The sequence below is a fragment of the Pelmatolapia mariae genome, linkage group LG7 (assembly GCF_036321145.2).
Source record: "Pelmatolapia mariae isolate MD_Pm_ZW linkage group LG7, Pm_UMD_F_2, whole genome shotgun sequence".
NCBI classification, from domain to species: domain Eukaryota; kingdom Metazoa; phylum Chordata; class Actinopteri; order Cichliformes; family Cichlidae; genus Pelmatolapia; species Pelmatolapia mariae.
Window position 1 is genome coordinate 51,021,825 of NC_086233.1, and position 24,831 is coordinate 51,046,655.

The 24,831-nt window shown below is 39.5% G+C and overlaps 2 protein-coding genes across 6 annotated transcripts; both read left to right on the forward strand.

The window, feature by feature from the left end:
- The first annotated feature begins 1,108 nt into the window (after positions 1–1,108).
- myrf (myelin regulatory factor) lies at positions 1,109–22,158 on the forward strand. 5 transcript variants are annotated; one of them, XM_063479556.1, is made up of 27 exons: positions 1,109–1,718; positions 9,551–9,641; positions 9,772–10,053; positions 10,512–10,573; positions 11,194–11,416; positions 11,512–11,612; positions 11,780–11,894; positions 12,533–12,728; positions 12,828–12,904; positions 12,999–13,109; positions 13,203–13,308; positions 15,700–15,900; positions 16,073–16,181; positions 16,362–16,471; positions 16,553–16,713; positions 16,803–16,875; positions 16,980–17,062; positions 17,632–17,700; positions 17,807–17,890; positions 18,102–18,169; positions 18,282–18,356; positions 18,434–18,661; positions 18,843–18,936; positions 19,228–19,290; positions 19,572–19,677; positions 19,859–19,933; positions 20,070–22,158. In XM_063479556.1, exons 1-27 carry the CDS (start codon positions 1,667–1,669, stop codon positions 20,151–20,153), a joined length of 3,099 nt encoding a protein of 1,032 aa, XP_063335626.1. In that variant the 5' UTR covers positions 1,109–1,666; the 3' UTR covers positions 20,154–22,158. The 5 variants fall into 5 exon arrangements, with proteins under 5 accessions (XP_063335626.1, XP_063335627.1, XP_063335629.1 ...); XM_063479557.1 differs by having other exon boundaries at positions 13,203–13,293; XM_063479559.1 differs by having other exon boundaries at positions 11,512–11,591.
- Positions 22,159–22,624: 466 nt separating this feature from the next.
- tmem258 (transmembrane protein 258) lies at positions 22,625–24,782 on the forward strand. Its single transcript, XM_063479565.1, has 4 exons — positions 22,625–22,749; positions 23,042–23,151; positions 24,381–24,509; positions 24,605–24,782. The coding sequence occupies exons 1-3, from the start codon at positions 22,747–22,749 to the stop codon at positions 24,505–24,507; spliced, it is 240 nt and encodes a 79-aa protein (XP_063335635.1). The 5' UTR covers positions 22,625–22,746; the 3' UTR covers positions 24,508–24,509; positions 24,605–24,782.
- The last annotated feature ends 49 nt before the right edge of the window (positions 24,783–24,831 follow it).

A 24,831-nucleotide genomic window follows, 5' to 3' on the forward strand; every position in this document is an offset into this window, starting at 1 on the left:
TGAACTGCTTTAACATAGCCAGCTGTTTCATTGTCCTCCGCAGCCTCTATCTGTTTCTCTTTCTTGCTTGTCCTCTGAAACAATCTGCATAGTGTGGCTGGAAGAACGGAGGCGTTGTTGTGGTTGAATGGAGGAAAAGCAGAGGGGTGAAGGGGTGGAGAGGGAGATGGTCCAGCTGTGGGGGAACAAGACAACACAACGGCATCTCACATGTGGGGGAACGGGGGGCGGGGTGGGCGTCAAGGCAGCGGGGGCTGCACACAGTGGCATTGTTATAGGGGGAGGGGGGTGGGATGCAGCTGATAAGGTTGAGAGAAATGGATCATTCCTTCAAATCCTCCCCTTGGGAAGCTTTGACACAAAACACTCCTGTTGCTGCTCGTTTAAGCTCAGGAATTCAAAAAGAAGTCTTTTAAACCACGAAACTGACTCCAGGTCAAAGTTTCACAAATGTTTTTATTACATGAAATGAGTGAGAAAATGTTTATTTTGGGGATCATAAATCATCTCCTGCTGAAAGAGAACTTTAAACTGTGCTGATCAAGTTCTGGAGTGCCCTTCTCTGAGCTGCGTGCTGTTTGTGATCATGGAAAAAAAGGTGTTTTCTGAGTCTAGTCAGTTCTATTTATTTTTTTCCCCAAAATCACAAATTATAGATTTAATTTAGAGATTATAATATGATTAACAGTACCTGCCAGCCCACTATTAGAAAGAGTAAATCTTTTTGATTCTGTAAAAAAAAAAAAAGTTTTACACACAGAAAAAGAAAGTGGCAAAAATAAAATGACAACCAACAGATTGGTTTAAAGTTATTGCCCATAACTTGTTTAGGAGCATTATAACACTGAATTAAAATAAATAAAAAATAAGATCTAGTTAAAGGAAATAATCAGTTGTTTTGTAAAGGAATGGTGAAACTAAAAGAAAACCACTTGATTCCAACTCCAAGTTAAAACAAAATAATGATAATAAGAGTGAAGCAATGCCAAATTCATATTGAAACTATCTGTAAAGACAGACCACAGAGTCTCTGGGTCCTCAAAGAAACTTTAAAGTTTTTTCCTTTTTTCCCCTGGGACGTTCGCAGCAGCACATCCCTCACCTGCCTCAGCTCCTCTCCTCCGACTCTGCTGCTCACATCCTGTCTGAGAGGGAGAGGCAAAGGAGGAAGAGACTCAACCTGAGGGAGTCAACTTTAACCCTTTTTAATTCTTTTCTAACTTTTCATTTAACCGTCGACTTTTTCTCCCCGTGTCCCCCAGGAGGCTGCAGATCGCTTTTAAGAACGCAAACCAAACATTACTATGAAGCGTGTAGGAGCTGAAGGGAAGGCGCGACTAATGGGACGTTTCTAATGATTTTCTTACAGAGACTTTTAGTGACAATTTAATTGAAAAAAAAACAAATCGACCGATACTAAAGCTTTAAAGTTATATTCAGCTGAAACGGCGAAGAACATACAGAATATTAATCCAGTGCCAAGTTTTGATTGTCTGAACAGGAGGAAAGAAGTCGCAAACGGTGGATTTAAGCGCAAGTAGAAAGAAAAGTCGCGATAATTGTAATCTAGAGTCCGGGATGTTCGTGTGAATGTTTCCCCGATCCGAATTGATTTCGTTCGGAAAAGGGGAGACTTTCATGGATTTTTTATGTGGGACCCGCTAGGATGGACCAGGACGTGGTAGATGAAACAGAAGCGTTACAGAGATTTTTTGAAGGTAAGACTTTCTGATTATTATGGTTTATTATAAAGTTTCTTCTTAAAACTTCAGAGAAAAGTGGTCTTTTTAAATTTATATAACCCGACCTTACTTCTAGAAAACTGGATTTCGTGAAGAAAATAAGCCCCGATCTGTTTTTGAATGTTTCTTTTTGTTAATTCCACTTTTACGCACAGCATCAGTGTGAAAAAGCCTCAGCTGTTTTAATTTACCGGATACGGCAGGTGGTTAACATGAGATGATAGACTGGGTGGTCATATGAGAAAGTTTCTCTTTCACAGTAAATGTTTCCCATTTGCTGCTCTCCTAAAAAATAATAATTATATTGTTAAAATTCAGGAGGGTTAACGGGTTCGGGGAGAGTGGATCGGTGGGTGAGGAGGTGGGGGGCAAAAGTGCTGGTGATGGGGAACAGATCAAGTAAAACTGGGAATCCTAAGAGCAGAAAATGAGTTGGAGGAGGGTGGGGTTGAGGGTTGAAAGGGTGTAGGAATTCAAGTGAAGATAAATGTTGTGTTTTGTAAGTGTGCTGCAGGCACAGTGTGTGTTTTAGAGACGCGATCATCATGTTGCAAACAAATGTGTCACGTTAGCCAGCAGTTGTGCTGAAAGGCTTTGGACAAAATCAGTCTTCAGACTTGAATTTCGTGTAATTTCAGCTGGTAGACTTTATTTTTCTAAACTGATGTTTCTCTTTGTTTGGTTTCTGCTGTGACATTGACGTCCTCAGTTGAGCTGCCTGTCTTGAGTTCTATTATTCAGTCGCAATTTGAGTAATTGCCTGACTTCATGAGCCTTTTTTTCTTCTCTGAAATTTCTCATCACATGTGGCACAAGAAAACCCCATTATTCAAATTACAAGAGTTTCCCTGTGTATTGAGAGACTGTGTAATTTGTGTAAATAATAAAAGAACAATGAAGACCAAAAAAAAAGAAACACAACAGAAGGAAAAAAATAAGTCAACATAACAAATTCACACTTTACCAATTTGTTTGTTTTTTAATTGAATAAATAACTTTTCCAGGCAGCGTCAGGTGCACGTATACAAAAACACTCTACATGACAAGTTATCTGTGAAGAGACTTAGCACTTTATTATAGTACACACTTAGTGCTGACTTAAATATACACAGCCATCCATGACTGTCAGAGGTTTCTTGCCATTCTGAGAGGAATTTAGTGTGTTTACATTCTTGCTTTGGGAGTAAGAGAGATGTTCTTACTTTGGCTTTATTTCAGCCGCTCTCGCTTGGGCTAAAATGTCAACTTGTCCATGAGAAGCATAAAGTACGTGCTTATTTTCCTCTTTCTCCTAACTACCCCTTATGATTTTGATGCCACAAGTGTTCATCTGATATTGAATTGAAGACTCGACTTTAAAGTGGAGTGAAAGTCGAAAATCTGCAAATCTGAATACATGAGATAATTAAGCTGGGGTCTTTCAGTCATGCCTGAAACACAAACAGGCGTGCACGCACACTCACAGCTCTATAATGGATTTCAGGACCAGGTAAACGGTTTTAATGGTGAAATATGTATACATTCACTTTAATGTACATTCCTGGCATAGCCCTGGTAGCTGTTAAACGCAATGAGGTGAGACTGGTGTTTCTCCTCGGGTATTTGGCCTCTCGCTCTCTTTCTCTCTGACTCCATTAGAGTGACAGTTAGCAGACAGGGCGAGGAGGTGAGATAGTGCAGGCTCAGGGTGGAGAGAGACTGGCTGGGTTGAGGGAAAACCCAACGAAAGCACCAACCCCCTCAAAACTTGACCTTCTCCTCTCTGACTCACTATAGTGACTCGAAGTCGAGCCGTGTGTGAGCGCAACGTTTAACAGTAACATTTGTTGCTGTTGTCTTGGGTTTCTCCATCAGGTAAACAAACGATTGGTTGAATCATCTGTGTGAGATTTTCCAGCCTCAAAATGAGTTCGAATTTGGTGGGGAGGAAAAAAAGTGTGGATCCAGTTGACGTTACAAGGCGTGTTAGTGGGCCTGTGTAGCTGCACCTACACAGAGGAATCAGTGACGCCTACCTTACTGATCAAATCATTTTTTGTAAAATATTTTCCCGATTAACAGATTCATTACTTTCTTTTCAAAATGACACAAAGAGGCAACACAATCACACAAAGATATCCAGTCTACAGTCACAAAAAATAAAGAAACCCAGCAAATTCACACAGTTAACAAGCTGAAACCTTGGAACAAAAGGCCACGAATGATGAAGTGATATAAAAATATTGCTAATGAATGCTGCCGGCTTTCCAGGCACTTGGTTACAAATCAGTTTCATCACTTTCAAACATACTCATGCAGATGGAGGATGCTGTTATTTCTGTATCTGCCAGAAATAAATAATAAAAAAACAATCTTTGAGCCTGTAACCACTTAACAAGTCTAAAGGTGGATTAATAATTTTCTTGGTTCAAGAGCAATCCATGACCTGGGTTACTAAGTCCCGCAGTACTCCCACAGTCACGGTGAATAATGGATAAGAAGGCTGTCACTTAGACGGTTCCTCTGATTCATGGATTTAGCAATGAAATGCTGGTTGAGGAGTTTATTGTTTTTGAGCAGCCAGGCTTACTACGCTTACAAGTGGGTTCTATTTTTCATTGTCCCGCCCCACTCCCTTCACTTCAAACTGCCATCCGACTAATCCTCAGGTAGCGAATGTTGTTTACAGCTCCACTCGACATCAGGAGATTAAGTTCATGTTTGTGTGCAATAATTTGCAGGCAGGTAATAGATAGTGTTAACAGAACAAATTTGCTGTGAAGACTCTGCTTCTTATTGGATGTTTAGACTACATCTTCCATATTTTATTAGTAAGCAATAACTGAGGTCTTCTTTACTTCTCTGTGTCTAAACGTATTATCATAAGAAAACCTTTTTTTTTTTTCATCATCTGCTACATGTTGCTCCGCATCTTATCTTTATTCCTCTATTTTTTCCCCTTTTCAGTGTCTTCTCCCTCTTTGTTTCTCCATGCTCTATAACTCTGTCTTGCGCTGACCCTCGACCTCACAGTTGCAGTGTTTCGCTACTTTGCAGCCTCTCTCTCTGTGTCCCGGTCCCAGCCGTGTTACTCCTATAATCTCCTGAGCCAGGTCCACCGGTGCGACCAGTGCTTGTATGCGACAAGGGCTGTGTGTGGTAGCCTGGTACAGCCCTTTCTCATGACTGGGAAATAATCCTCATTATAACAGCCTTTCTCACACACACACACGTGAACATATACACAGTATGACACACACACACATACACACACATTTAGGTACTCTAATCTACGGCTTTCAGGTCTGCAGGAGAAAGGTTTTTCAGCCCGAGTAGGGAAACATGTGAAAAATAGACAGGAATTGTTCTTCTCATCTTCTGTTTCAGGTGTTTTCAACTCAAGGACTTCAACATGCTTTGGCTACGTGCAGGTACTCTGAGCCGCTCTGTCCGCTCTGTTTCTGTCTAGATTCAACTTGTTAGTCTGCACCCAACGAGGGGGCTTTCTGTTCATCTCACTCAATAATATCTGTGTCCAAGGGATGCTCTGCACTCTTTTAATGGTAACTCTGTCATGTAAACAAATAGAGAAGACCAGTAACCTTAGAGTTATGTCCAACTAGTCTAACACCTTCTACTGATGATTTCACACATTAACTGTAATCTGTAGGTGCTATCCCCATGTCTCTAGTTTGAGCTGCATTTTTGAGAGCAACTGAGTTATTGTTAGGCTGTGCGCATGGATGAAATTGACATTATCTGAATGCATCAGGTTTTTTTATTGATTTTTATGGGGAGGGGGCTAGTTCAAATGGGACGGTGAAAAACAGATAAATAGAGAACCTTTTTCTTAAAAGCAGGCTTATATATCAATGAAATCCCAAATCCAGACTCTTTATTTACAGCTAGCAATGAATACTTTCTACAAATATAACTTTAATGCTCGTTAAAAAAAGTTGTTTTTTTTTTGTTTTTTTTTACTGTAATTATTATTGTTGGTTAATCGTGCACTGTGTTCTTGGTGTGCGTATGTGCGGCCAAGTTCACTGTAGTCCAACTGTTTGCTAATCAGGTGGACTTTGTTCACTCTTAGTTAAGATACTCACTAAGTGTTTAATTATTAACATGTTCATGCAAGCACATGCAAATCTCATTTGGATGCGAAAATCAATAATGTTTAGAAAATTTGTTGAAGATTAGAATTGGGTTTTTTTTGTTTGCTTTTTTCTTAACTGTCATTAACCTTGATAATAGTTTATATATGTGTCCTTCAATTGAAAGTGGTGCCCTTGAACCCTCCGTTTAGGGAAAAAGGAGGGAAAAACTGAGGAGGAATCTCTGTTCAAGGATCTAGATGTTGCATGTAATGGAAAAACAGCCCAGTCGATTCACACTGTTGATGATAAATGTATAGTTTGGAAAGATGTTAAGACCGTGATCCAAGAGGATGATGAGTAACCTTGACGTGGTGCCAAAAACAAAACACCTGAGTAACATGACACCTTTAACTGAAGAGGTCATGTGACTCGGGATTCTAACTTCATGATGCTTTGACTTAGCACAACCTCAGCCAAGGCCACTGTCCTATTTTACACAGGGAAGTGATGCCGATGCAGCTTGGGAGGTATTATTTAAAAAAAAAAAGTGGAAAGAAAAATTAAATTTGTGCGTTTAACCAAATGCTATGAGTGAAACTGTGATTAACAAGCACTCCCACACTCAGTCCTCTGTCTTTACAAGCAAGGCATTGAAATGGTGGCAAAACACACACACTCATGAGCATAAAAACAAGTGCGTGTTCACATGTGCACGCTTATGCGTACTCACACAGGCACACACACACACATACACCCCTCTCAGCCCCTAATCTCTCAAAGGGCGAGTCTGTATCGAAGTTGGACTGACAATCACTTCACTGTTCCTCACTGAGCACAGCTGGACAACGAAAAACATGGAGGACAGGGAAATGTATACATCCAGTTCACAACAACTGAAGAGAAAGTGATTTAATAATCGGGGTTACAGTTACTTAATCTTTTATTCTACTCTTCTTACTAATACTCAAATAGCATTCCAGGAGTGCATTTATATTAGTAGTAATACACAAAGTGATGGGGTAAAGTTGCAACAGTGAAAGTGTATTCAAATTCCTGACATCCTCATCTGGTGGTAACTGAACTTTACCCTTGCTTTAGCCCCAATATTTAGACCTGTGCCGTTGTACTGGTGTCTCTATCGGGTGTCCAGTCTTTATTTAAGTCACAGTCGTTTGATTTTTATGTCATTTTGTGGTTTCTGACATTCGTTGTATCAGGTTTGAATCGCATGTTGCAAAGATTTTACTCTTACCAACACAGTGATAAATGGAGCTAACTGTGATTTTCCATTTATTTTCTAAAGTCGCTGCTTATGTGGACAAACAAGGTTTAACTTAAACATATAGCTCCCTTTAACCCTATGAGATTTCACTGTTTAGCTGTTCTTCCACTGCTTTACTGTTAACTGGACTGCTGCAACACTTATGGTGTTGTCAGCTGGAGCAGATAGCTGTTTTTTGTTTGTTTGTTTTTTAACACAAAGGCTTTTAGTGAAAGTGGAGGAACTAAAGAGTTGGTAGAGACCAAAACAGAAAGACAGCAAATATTAGCTCTACATTATCTAACCAGCCACAATGATTTTTCAAATTGCCCACGAGCTTTTGCTATGCCAACCTAAAAGCTGACATTATCCAACTATTGTATTCCTGAACTATTTCCATCTCTGCTGAGTGAAAAAGAAATATAATAACTGCAGATTTAAGTAATTGAAGTCCATAAATGTTATGTTAGAGACAAAGTAATAATTCAATAAATACATTTAAGTCACATCTCTGTTTGGTAGGGATCGGTTTCTACTGGGCAGAAAGATGGTCTGTCTCATATTTTCCCCTCAGTTTTCCTCTCTGGTTTTCCGCTATAGTTAGAACCCTTAGACATTAAACTTGCATTCTGCCCATCCTGCCCCCCCCCCCCCCCCCCCCCCCCTTCTCCTTAGCCTCCATCTATCTGCCCTCCCCTCTCCCTCTATCTCTCAATTTTTTCTTATCAGTCCTGCCAGCTCAAATTTACTGCCTCTTTGGGTGGGGTGCACATCTGGATCTTATTTAAGGGGAACCATCCTGCTTTTCTCCCTTTGCACTGGCATGTATTAGGAGACATTCACCATCTGTTTCTTTCCAGTGAAAACAAGACAGTTTACATCATAAATGGTGCACCATAAGGATTTATGATGTCAAACTGTCGAATTTTATTTGATTAGCTTGAGACCAGCGGTTTAGTCTGTTGCCTTGATGATTAAGACTTATAACTTTTTCTTTTCTTTTTTTTTGCTGTACACTTTGGGGTGTTTACATATTATTCAAAATACAATGCAGTCTAATAAGCTGTTTGTGGTGATGAGTCAAAATGTTTAAAGTGGGTTCAGAGAAACTGTGGCACGAGTACTATAAAGCGACCTTTCTGTTTGGTTTCAGGTAAACTGAACAAAGTTAGTAGATGTTTTTATTTTAAAAGGAAAGTGAGAAAAATTTTCCAATGTTAACACAAAAATTCCTTGCATTCCCAACTGAGTAGCTGCTTAATCTATCAGAGGAAGAGTATGTGTGAGTGTGTGTGTGTGTGGGTTTGGGTGAAAGAAAGAGAGAGAATGAGCAAGAGAAAGAAAGTCTCAGGTTCACTGGCCACCCACTATACCAGCCCCCCCAACCACACTGTGTCCAGCACAGTTTGGGACAATTTTAGTGACAGCTTTAGCGAAAGTCTCACCTTCGTGTAACACTCAAGATAAATGTTCTGTTTGACATAGTAAATGCCAGTTTTTATAACCTGGTTTACTCTTTTCTAAATATATCCATAAGAATGTGCTCGTCTTACATATTGGCATTTTAAAGATTAGGTGGGGTCATGTGTTTGGGATTTGTGAGGCTTTGCCTCTCAAAGGGTAAAAATGCCACAGGGTTGGAATAAGGAATAAGGATTTGGAAATGATTGAAAATGTGTTTCTAACTCACCTTTAAGATGAACTTAAATTTCAACAAAGAAGAAAAATACTGACAATAAAATCATGCAGTCATACTCAAACAAGTGTATGCCCAAAATTTTGATTGCATGTAAATTTTCCATGTAATTTCATTACAGAAGTACAATATTAAACATTCAATTTAATGCAGTCTGGTTAAATTAAATTTACTTGATTTGCACACATTCAGTTTGCATTAAAGATTAATTATTTAAACAAATAAACCTTTGATTTTATATGCTTAAGCAAAATTATAATTTTTCCCTGTTTAGAAAAAAAGAAAATTTTTTCTGAGGCTTTTGTCCAAGCTTGAAACGGTGACGTAAAGTGATTCCAGTTGCTTTGCGTAAGATTAGAAACATGCTATCCATTTACCATTCCAGTCTATATGTGTAACCACTTAGTGGCACTGAATCATAGGCATGTAATGATGACTACCAGATCCTAGTTGCTCACTCCTGAAATGATGATGTTTAAATTGTTTAAAAGCCAATCAGAGCTCTTCTTTTTCCACGATTTTCAATTATATGTTCAAGAAAAGATAACGACCTTTTAATCCATGAATGTGTTAATAACACATGCTCTACTGAATTTATAATATGTTTTAATGTTCGTTTTGTGGTATGTTTTTAGATAGGGAATGGTTACAACACAGGCTTATGTGGAAACCGCAACTCTTGTGGCACTGAGTGAAGTTGCTGAAAGACTCCTTTTGCTAATCCCCAGATGCTCTCCATCTCCCCTCCATGTTCCCAACCCTCCCTTCACCACAGGTCATGATATTACCAGCTCTCTGGAACCAGCCAACATCGACACCAGTATCCTGGAAGAGTACATCAGCAAGGAGGACGATAGTGCTGACATGTCAGTAGGGACTCTGAACCAACCCAGCAACGTCAAAACAACATGCGCCAACCACATCAGATCATGTTGTTACAAAGGAATTTGTTTTTCCTGATAAGGCTAATCCCTTTTTCTTCTTCTTTTCTCCCAGCTGTTTCTCAGAGGTCCACAGCACCCCAGGACCAAATTATTCATCTCCCCAAGCAGGAGTGTCCTCCTCTGGAGGGTTGGTGTGTGGTGTGAGCCCCCCTATTCCACTACGCCAAGGAGCCCCTCCACCTGGGCCCCCTAGCTGCCAGAACGCCTACCCCCCAGGTCCATCGCTGGGCCTCCGACACGGCTACCCCTGTCTGGCACAGCAACAGCAGCAGCAACACCAGCAACAGCAGCAGGCTCACGTCAAACCTGAGCACAGGGGCCATTACGCTCCAGGGTGAGCACAATAGCATGGCGTTAGATGGATAGAGGTACAGGGAGGACACAAAACATAACGTGAGTTGATGAAAAGGAGTGTAGATCCTAGATGCTCTTGGCACCTCACAACCTACAGCTCCATTATGCAATCAATACTTAATCAAGCGTCATTTGAGCAAATAAAGCTTCAGACGCTCAAGAGGGGGAGGGAGACTGATAACAGCCAGAGAGAAAGAGAGTCAAATTACGTCCTGCAAAAAAACTTCAGACGCACACATCTCGTGTAAAGGGCTTGTACATGAGAGTGATCCCAGGTTCTGCCTTAGATATAATGGCAGTTAGAAAACAAGAAGAATGTATGGGGACAATTTCTAGCATGGTAGAATTTTAAATATAGCTCTGATTTTAAAATCTTGCTATTGTTAGTTTGTGAGGGTAACATCTACTACCTTATTTGTTTTTATATTTGTTTATTAGGACACTACCTGAGTCACCCCCAGACTCCAGCTCAGAACCGTACTCTCCCCAACAGGTGAATGGTGAGTAACAAGTGTTTTTTTTTCTCTCCTTAAAAAGAGAAAAGTCAAACGAGCTCCAATAATAAGGAAAAGAAGTGGTGCTTTAAATCAAAGAAAGCGGGAGAAAATATGAAAGGTTTACACAGGTTAAACTTCTCTGAGTCAATATCTGTTAGTCATCAGTTTGGTGTGTTTGAACAAGCAGAAACTCGAGTTCATTTGCAAACAAATCGATACCTAACAAGACACTAAAGGAAGCTGGTGTCTGGTATTTATTAATGTTTTAATCATCTACATTTTCTGAACACGTTCATTTCAGGTGCACTTTTCAGTTCAGCGTACAAGCTGAATACCGGCCGTGCCCAAAGTCAAATTTCTATGCCGCTCAAACACCTGTGTTGGTATTAGTAAAAAGGTGTGGAATGGTGTTATCTGATGGGCACCACTTCAGTTTGAAACAATAGAAAAAGACCTTTAGCCAAGGTTGGAGGACAGCAGAATAAACTGCAGAAAGAAATGCAAAACAGGAGGATTGATATGTAGGAGGAAATTTACATTCTGAGTGTGAAAACGGAGCCACAAGGGCCGACAGTTTGTAGAACAATGTAACCATAATTATCCTTTCCCAATGGGTTTTTTAGATCCTCACATGATCAGGACCATGACTCCAGAGAACATGTGCCACATGACTCCAACGCCGCCTCTCCCGCCACACGGGCACTATCCCAGCATGCATCGGGACATGTACCTGAAGCCTGAGCCCATGATATCCCAGTACTCCATTGGACCGGCTGCAAGCGGAAGTGGAGACATGCAACAGACGCAGATGCTTCATCAGTTACTTCAGCACCCTCAGGGTCAAGAGTGAGTCATGACGATGAACAGGGATGAGGAGTTGGGGGGGATTGCGTTGCCCAGAGAGAATGATGGCTAATCTTTACAATTTCTTTCTCTCACAGCAGCGTTCCTGTTCATCAAGCGAAGAAGAGGAAGCACTCTGACTCTCCCAACAGCACCCTGAATTCCCAAATCCTCACAGGTATCATCAAACAAGAACCAGGTAGGCAGGCATCTTCTTTTCCCCCCTACCTCACCTCCTCTACTTCACCTTCTCTCTGCTGCCCTTGAACTCTAACACAGATAAAGACTCTTACAGAACAAATGTGAACATTATTAACACTCCTTGGTCACCCTTTAATAGCCCACATTTCAAACTGTTTTTCACAGGTTTAATGCAGGATGCAGACAATGCCTACCTGGACCCAAATTATCAGTGCATTAAGTGGCAACCTCACCAGCAGAACAAGTGGACGCTGCTATATGATGCCAACTGCAAAGAGCTGTGGGTGGAAGTTCATTTGCACACGTTGTAATGTTTATTTGGAACGAAAAGAGCAGAAATACCCCCACAGAGGCTCAAAAAATGAGAGGAGTCTTAATTAGTTAAATGGATAATGTGAACAAAGTGTATAGCGGGAGTGCCAAAGGAATAGGAGTGTTGCAAAAAAGGCCTCTAAATTCCTCAGTGGTGAGCTGTGCGGGGGAGTGATGAGCACAGGGTTTCGGCTTAGAAAGGCAACCTGAGGAGGGGGTATAGGGAAAAAAAATTAGCGTGCACCTTCTTATGCACTCACAGTGCCAAAATAAAAAGAAGTATAGGTAGGGAGGAGGGTTAGAATGAACTCACTAGACCTTTCAGATATGTTATCAAAACCACCTGGTTGACCATCACAACTTTTAGAACGCCATGCCTACTTAAAACAGAGAAGAAAGACAAAGAAAAAAGTCTTTTCATTTATTATGAAGTTCTTTTTTTTATTCAGATCTTTTAGGAATCTCAAATACATACACCAATTTTATTAGGCTACAGTGTAATTGATTTAAAATTAATGTCTTTATGTTTAGTGATAAAAATACAGAAACTATGAAGTTTCCTGTGTGTTCCTAGTGTTAAGATGCTTTCTCTTTCCCTGCTTTTAGCCCGATGCCAACCTACCGCGTTGACGCTGACAAAGGCTTCAACTTCTCCTTAGCTGATGATGCTTTTGTTTGCCAGAAGAAGAACCATTTTCAGGTCACGGTATACATCGGCATGCTTGGAGATCCCAAGTACGTCAAGACAAGCGAAGGACTGCAGCCCATTGATTGTTTTTATCTCAAACTTAATGGAGTAAAGGTGAAGGCAACATCGAGGCAGCAGTATTATGACTGGCTATAGTACTTATTAGTTCTGTAGTATATTGACTGCATGGGTTATTTCTACCTTCACTGCCAGGTGGAAGCCATGAATCAGTCCATCAGTGTGGAACAGTCGCAGTCTGACCGCAGCAAGAGACCTTTCAAGCCAGTCCTGTGAGTTTGAGCTTTTTAATTGAGAAACAGTAAATAGCTGTAGTGGTTTTGTTTTTTCATTTTTAAATAATCTCTTGATTTTTGTCTCTTTCAGTGTCACTTTGCCTTCAGATCAGGTCACTAAGGTCACAGTGGGACGGCTTCATTTTAGCGAGACCACAGCAAATAACATGAGAAAGAAGGGCAAGCCAAACCCTGATCAGAGGTGAAAAGCCACTGCACATAAAAATACCACACGCTTTGCTCACAGGCCAAGTTCTGGTAGTCACATCTACCTCGGATTATTCTGCCTTTCCAGGTATTTCATGCTGGTGGTGGCGCTCCATGCACAGTCCCACAATCAGAGCTACACTGTGGCTGCTCATGTGTCTGAGAGGATCATCGTCAGGGTAACGTCTGGCCATGTCTGTCTGCTTCCTACAACAATCATATCCCTTGTGAATGTGACACCTTACTCTGTGTCTGCTATGCACACCTTTCTGTAATACACTATTTCTCACATCATCTTCTCTCTTTTCTGTTCTTTCCATTCGTTTTATCTGCATGCCTGTAATCTTCATTACACCTCAAATACTTTTGTTTAGAAGAGTTCATATTATGAAACAAAGCACATTGTTACTGTCTTGTGAAAACTGTATATCTTTTTTAAAAACCTACTATTCATGAACTAAGTACAACAGTCTGGATTTATGCTTGCATTTTAAATTCATCAAGTTTTATATCTTTTGAATGTATCTAAAATGTTAAAATCTCCAAATTATGAAAACAATTGTTTTTGCTGGACAGTGACAGTGTTGTCATTAACCTACTCAGATAGCAATATTTGCTTACAATGTGGTTCTCTTGTGGTTCACGTTTAGCCTTTACTGACAGTGATGAGTGTTGCTATCTCAATTCAGCCACACCTTAAACAGTAACCCTCATTTCATTATATTTTGCTTCCAAAGAGACAGACTTTCTTGTAATTTTTAAAGTGGTTGTTATGACGCTCCCACACTCATGAAAGCCATGGCTTGCTGTTGATTGGCTGCCATGGGAGAACCATCAGCTAATGCAGGGTACCTGTGTCTTGCAGGCTATAAAAGCTGGCCCAGATGAACTGCTCAGTCTCTCTTCTACTCCACCTGACACAACCTATTGATGAAGTTTTGATTAGGTTATGTTTATTACATCATTTTATATTTTAATATATTTAAACTCTCTCCTTATCACCTACTTTTACCCAGTTTGTGATAGTGGTCTTTAGCATTCTTTTGACATTGGCTTTTTTCCCCCTCATTTTTGTTCGAGTCTTTGTACCTGATATTTTCATAATAATATTTTTTTTTGTAAAGCCACACACATACCTATAACGCATTAAAAAAATCACCTAACTGAAGGGAAGATCCGGTGGTGTATCAATTTTAAATTGTATCTTTAGGCACTCACTACCAAACACATCATTTGTTTCTATTTCTTCACTCAATTTTACAAAAAATGCCAAAAATAACATAGTTTGATGGGGTTAAAATAGCATTTTTGCACCAACAAGGTGATTTCCACAGAGCTATGAGACAAAAACTTGGCACATCTCAGCATGGTGTGGAGCGTGTTCTTAAAAATGTATGAAAACTGGACAATTGTAGGACAAAACAATAAGTTGCAGGTCTCGAGTATGTAAACAGTGTCTTAAAGTCATGTCCTAAAAAAAATATACTGATCCATCTACTGTTTACTAAAGCCTGACCAGAAATGGCCCCAGTAAAAAGATGTCAAGAAGCCTTCTTAGGGAAGGGAAGCAGGGAGAAAAGGTTGAGGTACGCTAAACTACACAAGACCTGGACTACAAATCAATGGCAACAGGTCTGATAGAGTGATGAATCTTTAAACCTTCAGCAATATGTTCCAAACTCATGGTTTGGGGCTGCATTTCAGAAAGCGGTGTTGGGGATCTTGTCAAAATTGATGGAAGTATGAATGCAGAAAACTCTCTGATTTTGATCTGCCATGCAATACCATCTAGAAAGCCTCTGACTGGCTTCTTTTTTCAGCATGACCACGATCACAGTCTGTCATGAATTGACCTCCCCAGAGTTTGAATCTCAGTATTATTGAAGCAGAATGGGTCCATCTTGACAGAGAGCAAAAATATAAAAAAATGAGGGGTGGCTTGAGACTTTTGCACAACACTGTATATGAGCCAGACCTTAGGCACATCAGGCCATTACAACATTTGACACTGATATAATTGACCTATAAGTGGCAAAGGTAATCCTGACATATCTAATATGTATGCTATCTGGGTAGATTTGTAAAGCATATGATTACAAAGTATGATAGCAAATATTAGAAGAGCTTTTTGACTGTGACACGTACATTTGCTTATTGTTAGACAATGACTTATTAAACACTAAATAAGCTTGTCTGCTTTCTTGCAAAAAGCAAGTTGAGAAGACGTTTAAACACATGTCTGCACGGTAATGCCGGTTAGCTTAGCTTAGCCTAGCATAGCAGCAATACAGAACAGCTCGGTTACTTTTGGTTGTTTGTATGATGTGTTGCCTGTCCATGTAAACAAATGAAAAGTGTTTATAGTTGTAAGGCAGAGTCATCATTTTATAATGACTCACTTAGAAAACGTCTGCTTGGATCTTCTTATCTTGTTTGCAGGAAAGCAAATAAGCATATATTCCTAAATGTCAACCTGTTTTTTGGAGCATTGCACCTATCTTTAAAAAAAGCTTTTTTATTATAACATTTTCAAAATCCCAATCACAGGTTTTCTTTGTATCTCCTTCTTTGCTTCTCTGCGACAGGCATCCAACCCAGGCCAGTTTGAAAGCGACAACGAGGTGCTGTGGCAGCGTGGACAACTGCCAGACTCCGTTTACCACCACGGGAGAGTCGGCGTCAATACAGACAGACCGGACGAGGCCCTCGTTGTCCATGGCAACCTGAAGGTCATGGGCTCCCTTGTGCACCCATCTGACATCAGGGCCAAAGAAAATGTCCAGGAGGTCAGGATGGCACTCACAGTGTACATGTGTGCCTCAAAACTCTCAGCGTGTCATTGTGTGTTTTCAGCACACCATCGTGAATCATGCCATCCAAGTCATGTCATGTTGTATTCTTCATCTGCAACATTAGCGTTGTGTTTTCATACCATCTGCACATTCTGTCTGCGTGTAGGTCGACACCACAGACAATTTAAAACGGATTTCTCAGATGAGGCTGGTCCATTATCAATACAAGCCTGAGTTTGCTGCCACCGTGGGCATAGAGAACACTGCAGAGACTGGTAACAACTTCATAAAAAAAACTGTACAAGTTTAAATCTTGCATTTCAGCATCTCATTTGTTTGTACAGTATATCATGCTATCATCTCAATGTCTTCATTTAGTCCATTGTTAAGTATATCCTGCATTAATCTGTGAGGGCTTGCTTTCTTACTTTTGGATTTGGTGTATCCTTCTGCAGGAGTGATTGCTCAAGAGGTTCAACAAATTTTGCCTGAGGCAGTGAAAGAGGGGGGTGATGTGGTGTGTGCAAATGGAGAAACTATTTCCAACCTATTAGTTGTCAACAAGGTAATGAAAGTTCAGGCATGCATACAGTACCGTGCTCAAAGTCATTACCATCAACTCTGATTGCTTCCTCTAATTTCAAAGGAGCGTATCTTTATGGAGAATGTCGGCGCGGTGAAGGAGCTGTGTAAGCTGACGGACAACCTGGAGACTCGTATCGATGAGCTGGAGCGTTGGAGCCGCAAACTGGCCAAACTGCGTCGCCTTGACAGCATGAAGAGCACCGTGAGTGGGGGCACGGTCAGGTAAGAAAAATTCATTTACACATTATCACACAATGACAGTATGACCGTAAAAGTTAAAGAAATTACTTGTGTTTTTCTTGTTAATGTAGCCAGTCAGGAAGTTATTTTAGCAGGACAGGAAGTGGCCCACTAAGGAAAAAGACAGTCAAACCAGGAAGCAAGGTGCGTGATGATGCTAGCTGTTTTTTCCCTTTGTAATTGTTGTTATTGTTCTTTTTTTGAAGTAAAATGTGCTCATTTAATTACATCTGATCTGCTTATTGCAGAATTTACCTCCAGATCAGGGCTGCATCAGTCAGAAGTTCATGCAGGGAACCATCCTGGCACTGGTTGTGGTCATGGCTTTCAGGTTAGAGGAGATAATGTGTTTGGTGAGGAGACATTAAACCCTAGACTATATATAAAAGATGGACATAGACGCCATTCATCATCCATTTGTTCAAGCCCCAACTTTATGCCTCAAGTTGAGAATTTTGGCTGTTTTTTTTCCCTTTTTCTAAACATCACAAGCAAGTGGTGGATCTCTCTGATACGCTATAACTTAAAGTATACTTTGCTTTGTCATGTATTTTACTCTAAAAGTATTTCACTCAAACCAAATAAGACTGAATAAAAACAGTTGAAACTACCAACTGAGATGATAAACTCATTAGCAAAATGTTTACCAATTTCATAAATTAAGTGAGAAAAAGAGCTATTTTCTGATAAATTTCTATGTAACTGTACTTCTTGCTGCAACAAAAGGAGTCGCCCCCTGCTGACCATTATAAACAATGCAAAAGTTTTTAAACCAGTCAAACAGCAGATGCAACGCCCATTTTTTTTTTATTGTCTATGAGTGGACCAATAAAAAACGGATACATTCTGCAAAGTGGTGATATGATGATGTTGATTTATTGGATCTTTATTTGTCCACAGTGTCATTTCCATGTCTGTCCTTTATGTACTCACTCTTCACCACAGAGGGGATGTCACTGAGAAAGATGGGTATGTGTTTTTAACACACAAACACCTAAGTCTTGTAGTAAAATGAAATTCATTTTTCACTTCTTTGTTAATGCCTTTCTATATAATCTGTCCCTGCTTTCTGTAGCTATGTTCCTTCCTGTGTTCTCTACATCTCTTGGATGCCCATCTTCACTGCCACTATAACTGTCTGTCCACCTGTCTGCCCATGGTACACAATCAACACCCAGTCCTACTACTCAAATTTCCTGATCTGCTCTTTCAGTCTTATCTTTGACTGCTTAGTAGGGTGTTTCTTTTGTTCTGTCTGAAAGGAGATCATGAGTCACATATCTAAGCATTCTTAAACTGTCTTTTACATTAAGTGTATCATTACTTGAACTAAACCATGTCCTCCTCCTGTACCAATGAATCTGATGCAGGTCAAGAGCTGAAGTGGGATCTTCCCGCAAGGGTCCAGATACTCCATTGTCCACTACCCTTGCACCAGGTGAGTGGAGGCTCTTATCAAATGACCAAGCGGGATCAATTTTCACTGTTAAGTAGTAGTGTGAATAGTTTTGCTTATCTGATTTCATTCTGTTTCCTCAAAACTCCTGCAGCTTGCTGTTCAACCACAGCCATAAACAACCAATCAGCTACTGTTTCAACAATGAGTAACAACCAATCCACACCAGGTATCAAAGTCTCTGGTAATGTGAAAAAAATCTTATTTCTGAATGTCCATACACATTTATTATTTCTCCCTCTCTAGCTTTTAGCAGCCTAGTTCCTACACCCGGCCTGATTAACAAGAAGGCCAAGTCCAGACTAATGGACAAAGATCACAACAGAAACCGTCTGAGTCACACATCAGCACCCATTTATTTTGCCAAGTCCAAAAGGCCGAGCCCTGAAGAGACGGATGGAGTGGGAGCCATCAACCGTCTTCCTGGTGGGCAGCATCCACTGCCACGCAGACAACGCAGCCTGCACACAAAGGGTAAAAATCACAGCCCAGCCAGAGCACTAGCCAGAGCACTTTCTTGACACGCATAATATGCAGTATGCAAACACAGTAAAGCCTTTTGTTTGACGATGGCAAACAAAGATTGTCTGCATGCTGTACAAAGGAATGCTATTAGTTTAGCGTCTAATGCTATTTTATTCCCTCTTTTTTTCAGGAGTGAAATCGTCTCCCTCTCTCAGTAGCTTATATATCATGGAGACAAACCAAGAAATCAAACTGCAAAACTGTGCAACAGCAGAAAGCTGCAGGTAAACACACAAAGGTTACTCTAATGTAGAGTTATGTGTACATTTTCACTATGAAAAGCAAGTAAACACTAAAAAGAAAGAAACAAGAACAGTTTTATTGTGCCTTGGATGTTTTTGAACCCTATTGTAGGGATTTATTTTTATTTTTTTGCTAACATGGCTGGAGTTGGGAATATGGTCACTATCAATCCAGTATCGCTTCATCATCTGGAGTGTTACGTTATCAGTGCATTACAACTTTGCATTATTAATGTTGCATGTTAATGCACCTCTTCTCTGTCTCATCTCTAGCTACACGGTATCACTTCATGGAAAAAGAAATTCCTCCATGTCACAAATCACGTTACACATGACGTGAGTACGCAAACGCCATCTGCAATAACAATAGCAAAGTTTTGATTTATAAACAAATGAATTCATAGTAATGTTTTAAGTTTCCTAGAAAGACTTGTGGGGTTTGGTACTAACTACAAACTAATGGATGGAACTACTGTAGCTGCTTTCTCATGAAATCATTTCTCATACATTAAGCTTCAAATTGCACATTTACATTTTCAACGTTCAACATGCGAGATATTGTTGGGAGATTATCAGGAAATTAAAGACCAAGATAAAATAAAGCTTTACCAACACAGGTCTACAAACAGCGTGTGGGTACGACAATGTGGAGCCACCAAGGGACGTTTATGCCCCAACCACACAGAAACACAGCTCTATAATGAACAGAGTACATCAACAAAGGTACTTAGTGGCATTTATATATTCCTCATCTCTCATATAATGAAAATATTTTTCATTGTTTTGTCAGTTGATGCTGCCCTAATTATATAATACTGATATTATACAAAATATTTCCTACATTACTGTAATTTTCTCATTTTTTGAATGAGATATTCTTATGTTCTTTCTGCTTCTCTCTAAGGGGACTCATCACTTGTGGTCGGTGCCTGTGCTGCCTTACCAAGACATCACCTATCACTTTCGTGTCTCCCTGTCTGTGAGTAACCTGGTCCTCCAAAACATACAGTCATCGTGGGTGCTCTTCTGCGTTCTGTAATCTGTTCATGGTTGTTTTGGTAAAGTCAGAAGTGAGTAATAAATTCTGTTTTTCTTACACTCTTTTTTGTTAACAGAGTGACAGAGTGAGCTGTGACACTGAAGGAAAATCTACACCGTACTCTGACTACCATTTTCTCATAGAAAGCAGCTGCGTGTGAGGAAGCAGATGATGCATCCCAGTCCCTTTACAGTATACCATATTTCTCCATTTGTATGCGGTTATGATGGGATCAAGCTTTGTCTAATTATTGTACATTATTTTAAAGATATTCAAACAGAGCAAACGATTTACTGTACCACCACTGTAGTCCCTTTCATATGTATATGCATTAAGACATCTCCTTTTGCTGTGATCACTGGAGTTTGAAACACTGTATATGTCTTTTTTTCTGTCACTGGAAATGTTGATGACTGAAACTGAAAACTGTGTCGTACCACTGTTAACTGCTAATGTAAAAGTAACGCACTTAGTTCATAGCTCAACAATTTTTATTTTTTAAATTTGTTACTCATCACTATGTCTTCCATTCCTAATATAAGCCGTAACATTGTTTTTAGCAGAATTTTCTAAATCAAGTCCAGGCTACGATGTTACAACAGAAGGCACTGCAAACATACACTATGAATCTGTTTGTACAACAAAACCAGTCACAACTGGTTTGGAAGAATACTTTTCAATACTTTTATACACTGGAGAGGAGATCACTGGCTTCTGCTGAAGGCCACGGTAAATGGTTGCAGCTAGCACTGAAAAGATACCTCAGTGCACAGTGTCTGCAGTGGAGCTTTGTGCTGAGTCTGCAGCAGTTAACTGTACTGCCTATCCTAATGCAGCCCCTGACTAAAAGCTGTGCACAGAGGTGTGCACACTCTGCAGCATTTCTGTCTCAATCGTGACACTGAATTAAACACCAAGTTGTTGCATGTTAATGCATATTACTACATAGAAACTGCTTCTTAAATGCATTAAAAACACCTCAAAACCTCTGAGCTGTGCACATTGTAGCAGATTCCTTAGAGGATATATGTTAAGACTGGAAAGCATACAAATCACAGGAAATTAACATGATGCACTGAGAGCTCGCTGAGTCCAACACTGACAATATTTCAAGAAACACTGGAATAGCTTACACTGTATCTTGCTAACTGGACAATGCTGGTAAGGCAATAAATATGAATATGAAATATGTCATTTCATGTGCATGCCCAATCAATTTCTCTAAAACGGTACATTGTAGCTGAGATGCTGCTCCAGCTTGGAAGTTCTTGTCTTAATGCCTTGATCACAAACCTACGAGGAAATTCATTTACACACATATAAAACTGGATTCTATACACTGGACTCTTTCCTCTGTTTTTCTGGATGTTTTTTAAAACAATTTTTCCTTTGCTTATACAGCTAAGTATATGCAGTGATAACACGTTTGATATAACTGATTTGTATTATGTTTTCTTTTTGTATTAGCTTCTCTTGTCTCAAAGGAAATCTCCATTTAACTTCAGACGTTGTGGTTTTGTTGCATTTACTGAAATTTGCTTTTCAATCCTTGTCCCGTATGTGTCTTTATGAAGAAAAAAAAACACATTTATATTAAATAGGAAAAGCCATCAGATAAAGTTTATGGACTCTGTAATAATATGAATATTCTGTACATGCTTTCACTATAATTATTATGACTTCAGTGGGTATATGGTACTATTTTAGCTTATTTATAATTCACCAGCTAGCATAATGAAACCACTGTAGCACTTTTTGCACTGTATATATATATATATACGAAAAAGGCTTTTGCTGTATCCAGTGCACCAGACTGGTGTCAGACACTTTGGTAGAACTGGGTTGTTTGTAACTGTATAGCTTCATTTTTTTTGTCACTACCAATGCTCCTTTTTATCGGGTGTGTTTTTAGCATATTGTTGGGTTGTTGTTTTGTTTTTTTTGTTTTTTTGTAGTTGATTTTGATATCAATAATATATTAACTTTCAGCTACTGGAGCCAAGGAATGATTGATAAACATTAAAACATGCATATATTAAAAGGCCCATGTGTAAAGCAAAAAAAAAAAAACAACGCAAAAGACTAAAGCTCAGTGACTACATTAATATCACTACTTTTCATTTTCAAAGCTTTTGTCAATAAATATGCTGTAACACTATAAATGCATGCAGTAAATAAATTTACTATTACATTTCCTGAGGTTTTATTTCATTTTATGCTGTTTAGTCTACCTGCTCTATAAGACCACTATGGATGTGTATGGAATAATTTTAGTTATTATCTCATTATTTTCACTTACTAAGTATCTTGAAAATTTCCCTCACTTCTGACTGTGAAATTTCAAGATACTAACCCGAGATAAATCAGAAAGAAACAAACGGTGAGCTGAAAAATAGCTGTTCATTCAGCCCGTTAGATGGCAGTCGACGGTTTATGAACAGTCTTTAAACACAACAATTAACCCTGAAATTTGCCTGGTAGGTAGCAGGTATGTAGCTGGCAATCAACACAGCAAAATCCAGCAAATGATTAGCATATGAAAGCTTGGGCACATGTAGAGTGGACATGAAGACCTGAAAATCGACAGTCCAGGAGAAAGAGACACTCAAAGAAATAAGCGCCTGAAAGGCTAAAATGAGCAGGGAGAATGTCCCCTTCCTTAAACGTCATCTGTGCGTCAGGATACCAGGAAGTGTTAGTCAGTACGTGGCCTTTTCATCTGTGCAGCAGCAGGAGCTCCGCTTCATTACAAAATGGTAGCAACTGTAGCTTTAATATTATTTAATTTACTTTGACTCTTAAATATAGATGTTTTATCTGTGAAGGTGATTCTGCAATGAACCAGTAAAAAACGAGTTTTATATGAAACTTTGTTATCAGTGAAAATCATTGACGTTAGCCGATGTGTTAGCTAAATGAGATACTAGCTCATTTGCAGTACTCCTTTGAAGATTCTCTATATTATGGCTGGAGTCTGAATTAGAGCAACACCTTTTTTTAACCCTTGTGCCGGCTTGTTTCTGTTTTGTTTTTCTTCTGTGGCTGCAGGAACTCGAGGCCATGACCAGATACACCAGCCCGGTGAACCCGGCTGTGTTCCCCCACCTCACTGTGGTGCTGCTGGCTATCGGCATGTTCTTCACCGCCTGGTTCTTCGTGTATCCTTTTTACTTTTTGAATGTTGCAGTCGATGTACTGTAAGTTAACTTGAATCAGAGCTGGAAAAAGTCGTCACTAAGTGCAGTAATTAAAGAAAACAAAACTTTATACTGGAACTTGTTTTCATAGTCCATGCCATTGGACAGTAAACCCCAATAATCAGATCATTGCTTGTGAGCCAGTACTTGGAGACACTGGGGTGGAATAACCCATTTTTTTATAGGAAGAAACGTTAGCAGAACTAGGTTTAGGGAGGAACAGCTGTCGACTGCCTGAGGGGAAGGAAGACAAAAGAGGAGAGCATAAAGGAAGGAGGACAGACTTTGGGAAAGATGAACGTTATCAACACGGAGTAGTGGGGTGGAAACAGCTCAGCATTCTGAGCCTGTATCAGCATAAATAATGAGCAGTTACACAGTCAAACAATCCAGCAAAACTATCAGCTTAATGAAAAGGAAAGCTTCAAGCCTGATTTTTAAAATAAAGAAGTCGTCTCCCAAACTGGGGTAGGGAATATGTCTAAAGTTAAGTATTGCAGGATGTGAATCAAGCCATGTTATGCAAAGACGATTAACATGGTATTGTGCGTCTCATGGTATTACCCACTTGTTTGTTTTGCAAGTTAATTTAATTTCAGTAGTCTGTTTAGATTCCTCTGTCAGCTGATATAGAGATTATGTAAATGACTGAGGCTACGGTGAGTGGAATTAGATAATTACTGGATGCCAACAACCCTGTACAACACACCACAGGTAGCAGAACAATGTCTAATATCTGTTTTAGCTCCACTCACACAACAGATGGACACAGAAACTCTAAAAACTCAGACCACAAAGCCCCTGTTTATATGTTCACTTTTTAAACATCTTACGCCATAAGAATATTTTTATTTATTCAGCCATTTTTTTGAAAAATACTGTATAAATCAAACTTTAATGTTGACTTTCTCAGTTAAGGATTTTTGCAATAAGTGGTTGTTAAAGAAGTAGTTTTTGATGTTAGATAAACATCTAGTTCATGCCAATTAAGCACTGGTATCCATCTGTTTATTTTGAAAATCTTAATTTTAGATTGAGCTGTCACAATTCTTTAAAAAAAATAATGAAGGCAGTACATCTTGTATAATAAACCAGTTGCATAACTATATATTCAGCAGTGCTGCATAAGAGATTAGGCTTAAAATGGAACAAAGACTCTAATCTTTGAGTTGGCCTTAACTTTTCATCAGCTATGAGGTGACATCAACAAAATACACACGGGACGTCTACAAAGAGCTGCTGATCTCCCTCGTGGCATCACTTTTCATGGGGTTTGGTGTGCTGTTCCTACTACTCTGGGTTGGGATATATGTATGAAGGTACATTCAAACTCTGTTCTTATTTTTTAAAAATGCAGTAGTTTTAATTTAGAGTTGCTGAAACCATCAACACTCATTGTTTTCTGCCGTTTCAGGTGACTGACTTAAAAAAAGAAAAAGAAAAAAAGAAATGAAAGACACATTCCAGTGTAACAAAGGACATCACTCACAACACGAACTGGATTTTGGATTAATTGGACTGCACTGACAATATTTTGGGATCACATGGACTCTGGATTTTGTTTCACAAGTAAAGGGGATTTGTACAACCTTTGGTGTGTTTCTTTGTTCATCCTGACAGCTTCAGTGTTTACAATAATAA

Coding starts and splice junctions, on each gene's coding strand:
- myrf (XM_063479556.1), top strand. CDS start 1,667: ATGGACCAGGACGTGGTAGATGAAACAGAAGCGTTACAGAGATTTTTT. Junction 11,613..11,779: donor TATCATCAAACAAGAACCAG/GTAGGCAGGCAT, acceptor TGTTTTTCACAG/GTTTAATGCAGGATGCAGAC. Junction 16,714..16,802: donor GTGAGTGGGGGCACGGTCAG/GTAAGAAAAATT, acceptor TTGTTAATGTAG/CCAGTCAGGAAGTTATTTTA.
- tmem258 (XM_063479565.1), top strand. Junction 23,152..24,380: donor TTCACCGCCTGGTTCTTCGT/GTATCCTTTTTA, acceptor ACTTTTCATCAG/CTATGAGGTGACATCAACAA.